The sequence below is a fragment of the Mandrillus leucophaeus genome, unplaced genomic scaffold, assembly GCF_000951045.1.
Source record: "Mandrillus leucophaeus isolate KB7577 unplaced genomic scaffold, Mleu.le_1.0 Scaffold28, whole genome shotgun sequence".
NCBI lineage: Eukaryota > Metazoa > Chordata > Mammalia > Primates > Cercopithecidae > Mandrillus > Mandrillus leucophaeus.
The window spans coordinates 2844289-2850815 of record NW_012102920.1 but is presented as its reverse complement, the minus strand read 5'-3'; the positions used below and the strand labels follow the sequence as shown (position 1 = coordinate 2850815).

Sequence of the window (6527 nt, the reverse complement as noted above, 5' to 3'; positions counted from 1 at the left end):
TTTTGAGGGATGGCTTTTTAAATTCAATTTTGTTTGTAATTATGAAAAACAAATGTTTGCATGGTGCCAGGATTAAATCTGTACAATGAGGCGACACCCAGGACCCGGGCTGCAGGTGTCTGAGGGCCAGCAGGGCTCCTCACCACCCAGACCCCAGGCAGAGGCCACCCTGGAGGACAAAGGGGGCCTGGTGCAGGGCCAGGATCCGGGGAGCTAGGGGGCGGCGAGCAGAGGCGGCCCAGTCCAGGAGCACGGAACTGCCCCCTCACCCGCTGGTCACCCCTCCCACACAGGTCGCCAGGCAGGAGGGGAGGATCATCCTGACATCGGGGCAGCCATTCCACAAGGTGAGTGTCCCACAGATGAGCTCAGTGGGCCTGAGCCCCATCTTCCCAAGCCCCTAGCCCCTCGGCCACCCCCAACTCAGGATCAGCTTGCCATGGGGCCGGCCCCCAGTGCCTCTGCCGTACCCCTGGTGGGCCAAGAGAAGGCTCCTGCCTCATCCTGGTGGAGATGGGCTGGGCCTGGGCAGGTGCTGGGCTCTGCACTGCCCTTCAGTAGCCGAACCGTGTCTTTGCAGCTCCGGGCCCAGGTCGGGGCTGGGCGCTGCCTCTCGGTCGACTGCTCCCTGAAGGCCCAGCAGCAGGCTAAGGCTGTGCTCAAGCATTTCAATGTGCGCGTCACCCACGCAGACATCTTCAGCCGCTGCCAGGTGGGTCCTGCGCACCCCGTCCTACCTCGGGCTGGCACAAGATCTGGAGCTACGGGGGTGTCCAAGGAGGTGGGCCCCCCAGACAATGGCGGAGGGCAGAGGCACCTGCCACACCCTCTGCTCTGCTCATGGGAGCCAGGACCACGAGCAACCCTGTTGCTCCCACCTCCACCCAGACACCCACATGCCTTGGGGGGCTGCTGCAGTCCGGGGTGAGGCGCCGGCGGAGCGTCCCTGCTGGGTCCGGGGTGAGGCGCAGGCGGAGAGTCCCTAGTGCAGGCCGGCATGGCCACGGGGACAGCTCCGATCAGGCACTGGTTGGGATTTGGGGAATTCCCTCCAGCTCCCATGGGGTTTCTGAAAGGAATCGAGAGAAATTGTGGAAGCCTATTCGGGCTGGGCGGGTCCCACTTTCCAAAGGCATCACACAGAACAGCCTGCGTCTGCTTGGTGACCTCTAGCAAGGTCTGGGCAACAGAACCCCTGAGTGGGAACTGCCGCACCTCGGTGGAGAGCCGTAGCGGAGGCCGGTGGGGGCACCAAAGCCCAGCTCGCCTCTCTCCCTCCTCTCCTGTCCCCAGTGGGGGACTGAGCTAAGCCACCTGCCCAGGGCTGCACTGTCCAAGCTTGCCGTGCCCCACACCGACTAGCTTGAACCCACTGGGCACCTGGGCATGGCCAGGCTGAGGGGGAGCTGATGCCGCCTTTTGCCCGTCCATGCCAGGTGCCGGGGGTCTCCGTGGGCAATACGGGAGCAGGGGGACTGTGGGCTGTGCTGGCTCTCGGCAGCTCCTGGTGGAGGGTACGGGCTGCTTCCAGAACGTTCCGGAGTTAGGGCCACATCAATATTCTGCCCAGAGCAGCAGGTCGGGGCTGCTCCACCACGCTCAGTTTTGTTTCCTGGGGTTTTTTGGGGGTGACGGAGTCTCACTCCATCACCTAGGCTGGAGTGTAGTGGTGCAGTCTCAGCTCACTGCAGCCTCCGTCTGCCAGGTTCAAGCGATTCTCTCACCTCAGGCTCCTGAGTAGCTGGGACTACAGGCGCCCACCACCATGGACGGCTAATTTTTGTATTTTTGTAGAGATGGGGTTTCACCATGTTGGTCAGGCTGGTCTTGAACTCCTGACCTCAGGTGATCCTCCTGCCTCAGCCTCCCAAAGTGCTGGGATTACAGGCCTGAGTAATCCCAGCCTCCCAAGCCCAATTTTGGGGGGAGGTTTTGGGACTCCCTCATGGAGGGAGATCCCCTCATGGAGGCCACTGCCAGGGTCCCTTCTGGCGCCTGGGCTGGGCAGGGAGGGGCCCTGAGCTCAGCTCCACCCATGGTCCTCAGGGGCACCCACCTGGCTGAGCAGGGACAGATGCAGGCCTGGGCCTTCTGCTACCGCCCTTCTGCCCCCACAGCCTCAGGCTGGGCCAGCGGGGACTGATGCAGGAAGGAAAGAGGGAAAGCTCTGGCTCAGATCTGCAGCCGGCCGGGCACCTGAACACACAGGCCCCTGGACCTCCCACTGCCCCTGGCCTGGGGTGCAGTCTGACCCTCTGACCCCACGGCTCTGCCTCAGGTGGCAAGGAAGTGTGCTCCAGGGGCCTCTCCTTCAGCCTTGGGCTCCAGGGGCAGCAGGAACCGCGTCCGCTGCCTCTCTTTGTCTGTGCTTAGGCCGGCAAGTGCTGTAAAGACCCCAGGATGTCCGGGATGCCTGGGGAGGCATGTTAATGAGCTGTTCAGAATCGGCTGCTGCATTTTCTTGAGAAAACAGGAAGTTGGGCCGCTGGGAGGAAACCCCTGCTGGAGCCCTGGGCAGCCGGGTGCTGGGGAGCGCCCCTGAGGACCCAGGCCAGGCGCAGAGGGGCCGCCAAGCCCTGCATGGAGAAGGGCGTCCAGGGTGTGAGGCAGAAGGGCGGACTTTGGCCTGGCGGAGCGGATGGGATGGGGGGCTACAGAGACTGAGCAGGTGGGGGCCGCCCTGTCCCATGTCCGCCCTGCCTCTTTGCTGGCTACTGGCAGCTCCAGGCTGCTGATGCCACTCTGCCACTCACACCCTGCAGCCTCCAGGGTGCCACTGCTGTGGCAAGCAGGAGCACCAGGCTCAGGGGGACTGCAGACAGAGCAGGCCTGGGAGGGGCTAAGGCCAGAGCTGCACTTCCGTTGGGGGCCAGCAAGCGTCCAGGCCAGAGAGGGCAGCGCCAGCCGCCCAGGACCAAGGCATTGAGGGAGGGAGCATCTGGGTCTCAGAGACTGCAAACAGCCGGCGGGGAGTTCAGCCTGGAGGGTACCCTAAGCCCTGGCTGCAGCCCTAGGCAGCGACCTGCCACCTGTGGCAACCCCTCTGTGTGGGGGCAGGATGTGGGAAAGGGGCGGGGGCGGGTGAGCTGCCTTGGCCCCACGGACTGCACGGCCGGGGGCCCTGCGGATACATGCATCTCTGTGTGTGCATATCCCACGGATGCTGGGTGGTGCACTGTGAGGAGAGAACCATGCGTTCCCCCTGCCCGCCCCAGCCTGGGAGCAGAGCATGTGCTGGCAGCCACACCAGAGCCCGAACCCCCGGTGCAGGGCTGGCAGGGGAGAGGGTGCTGGTCCGTGCAGAGCCCCACGTGTATGGGCCACATGTCACGTCAGGTGGGAGCCCAGGTGGGAGGGAGGCGCGTCAGGGCTGGGGACCCTGTTGGGCCCTAGCAGGGAGCCCTTGAGCAGGTGACAGAGAGCTGTTGGGAGAGGGGCCCCCTGTGCACAAGGGTCCCGCAGGGCCAGCGTGATGGGGCCAGGAGGGCAAGAAAGGGGTCTCTGAGAAGCTGAGATGTCTACATTTGAACCTGGCCTTCCAGGTTCCAGGTAGCGTGGGAGAATGGAGTTTGCTTTGCACAAGTGCCTCAGCCGGCTGGTGGCCCAATGCCTGCAGCCCGGGGTCCCACGTGCACACCTGCTTCCTTGGCTCTGGAGTCCCGAGAGGAGCTCAGAGCCTGGAGGGCCAGGGCCCCAGGCCACATGTCCATGATGACCATGTGCTCTAGAAAGTTCTTCCTAGGGCTGGGCAGGCTCAGGCCACGTTCCCACCACCCACTCCAACAGCACTGCAGCCTCAGTGCTCCCAGCTGAACCCTGGGAGCTTGGCCTGAGTGGGCAGCTGGGAACACCACTGGTCGGCCACCCCACACACTGGCTGCCCCATTCCCCACCCCAGAGGCGAAGGGAGGCCCATCCTCGGGGCCAAAGAGGTGGACACGGGCAAAACAATGGAGGCCAGGCCCAGGGACCACGCAGGCCCAGCTCCATGCAACTGCAGACCCCGGCCCTGTCCCCGAGGCCACCGTGCAGGGCTGGGCTGGCTGTGACCCATCCGGACACCAGAGGGCTGCTGGCCATCACCAGCCAGCAGAGAGCGGCACGCTCAGGCTGACGCAGCAGCAGAGATCGGCGAGATTGGCCTTTCGCCCTGGAGCTGCCCACGGGGCCTGGCTCTGGCCTCGGTCACAGGATCTGAGGCTCACAGCCTCCGCTGTCCCCCAGCTCCGGCCAGAACTGGCCACCTCCCTGGAGAGCGCCTGCCGCCGGCTGACTTTCCATTTTCTTCTTCCTTCTGCTATTTTGGTGCCGTTCCCGGAGGGAAGGCCCACTCAACATGCAGGGTTCCCAGAGCGAGGCTGGGGTGCTGTCTGGGTGGCGCGGTGGGCACACAGCAGGGAGTGAGCAACGGCACGCGTGATTGAGCCCAAAGCTGGGCCAGGGACCTGGCCAGGGGTCTGTGGCCACCGCCGGCCCCACCACTCAGCAGGGACCCCGAGCGGTGGGACTCCTGGGTGCTGGGGTTGCTGATGCCGGCTTTCTGGTAGCATCTGCCCACGCGTGCCCTTGAGTCAGGCAGGGAGGGGCTCCCCTCGAGCGAGGATGGCCCACCGGCCCACCCACAGGAGCCACAGGGGCCGTAGGTCTCAAGTAGAGGGCGGGGCCGTGCCCTCTGGGGCAGGGTGGGGATGGGGAACATTCCCAGTGCCGTCTACCATGGGAAAATATTTTATCAAAGAAGCTCGAGCTTAAAAAAAAAACCCTCACCATGAACCCCTGACATGGCCAGGCATACCATCTATTTTTACTGTCCCCAGTCCCCACCCCCCTAGCATGGTTGGGGAGCGGGCTGCAGCCCCCACAGGGACACGTCCTGAAACAGTGGCGTCAGCCCCTCAGAAGCGGGCATCCCAGGAGGCTGTGGTGATCCTGCCTCCAAGGGCTCCCGGGCAGAGCTGGCCATTGTTGGGGGGGTGAGGGGGGTGCGGCAGCCGGGTCCCAGCTCATGGGCGCCTGGGAAGCCCTGCAGTGCTGGGCAGGGACCCTGGGGAGGGTGGTCCAAGAGGGGGTTCTCGCGGGGGGGACGGAGTGGGCCGCAGGGCGGCTGTCCCCAGCATTCACACTCAGCACCTGGAGCCTGCCCTGACAGGGGCTTCAGAGCCCAGACCCAAGATCCAGCCTGGGGGCCCCAGTGCTGCCCACTCCTGCCATGGGCCTGGAGACCCTCACATTCTCTGTGCTCAGCTGATGGACAGAGGGACAGACAGGAGGAGGTGCAGCAGACCCCACCCCTCCCAGGCTCCGTCCGCCTCAGCCTAGACCCCATTCCCACGCTCGGCACCCCCATGTCACACAGGCACGCAGGGTACAGAAGGACCTCCTCCCTGCTCACAAGGTGGCGGGAGGGGCCCAGCCCCAGAGCTCTGGAGGAAGACGGGCGCTCCAGCCAGGGCGTGGAACTGCAGGGCAAGTTTCAGTAGCTGGTGGGCCTAGCACAACCCCCAGGCTGGGGACAAACGGGATGACGGCACCTGAGGGGACTTAGTGCAGCCCCCAGGGCTGACAGGAGGGTGGTCAGCCAGGAGCCCAGCTGGTTCCCCCAGGAGGCCACCCACACCACCTCCCCACAGCCTTGTGGGCTGGGGACCCTCCAGAAGGCCCCGATGCCCCCTCGTCCCTCCCTTTCTTAGCAGCCTTCCAGAAAAGCCGTGGGTCTCAGTCAGAGCCCAGCCTGGGTTCCCAAGAGATGGCCCCTGGGGATGAAGGACCTGGACCCACTGGCCTGTGGACCACAGGTTCCTGAGGCAGTGCCTGAGGACTAGAGGGCCATGCAGCACACTGAGGCCCCACCGCCCCTCCTCAGGTGGCCCCTGGGCCTGGCTCCTGCAGCCCCACTCTCCACTCAGCCTGGATGGATGGGGTGGGCAGGCTGGCCTCGGGGTGTCAGGGTGCACACAGGAGGGACCGGCCATGGCCAGGTTCAAGGAAGGGAGTCCTGGGGAGATCCTCAGGGTGACAAGGTAGGGTCTGTGTCCGTTGGCCACGTTTCTCCCACCAGACAGGAGAGGCCCTGGGCGGGCTGGCAGGTGCACTCCTGGGGCTGCCTCCCCAGGCTGCCGCTACAGAGGCAGGGCTGCCTCTCCTGAGCCTCAGCCTCCTCACAGGCCAGCTGGGGTCTCCTGACCCTTCCCTTGCCATCCTTCCAGGCCCGCCAGGCTCAGAGAATGACCTGGGCCGCCCTGTCAGGCTGAGCAGGAGAGCTGCCCCCTGCACCCCTGCACCTCATGACATGGGTTTGCTGAGGTGGGGAGAGGAGAAGGTGTCCCTGCCCAGCTCCCCGACTCCTCTGAAGATCCCACAACGTGCCCCTCCCACATCGAGCTCCCCTGGAAGGACTGGAGCACGGTGGGCTGAACGGGCCACTCCCCTTCCATCCAGGCAGGCCCGTCACACCCAGGCCCCCGCAAGGGGCGTGGCTCCCAGGCTCTAGCAGCCCACGCGGCTCCCACCGGCTCCCACCGCGGCCT

General features: G+C 65.2%; 1 protein-coding gene across 1 annotated transcript in view; it reads left to right on the top strand.

Annotated features, from left to right (window-relative positions):
* EXD3 (exonuclease 3'-5' domain containing 3) overlaps positions 1 to 6527 on the top strand; it is a 117425-nt gene that overhangs the window by 101055 nt on the left and 9843 nt on the right. The window contains exons 18-19 of the mRNA XM_011985180.1: positions 294 to 347; positions 581 to 712. Of these exons, the coding sequence (XP_011840570.1) occupies positions 294 to 347; positions 581 to 712 (186 nt within the window). The remainder of the gene's footprint in view (positions 1 to 293; positions 348 to 580; positions 713 to 6527) is intronic.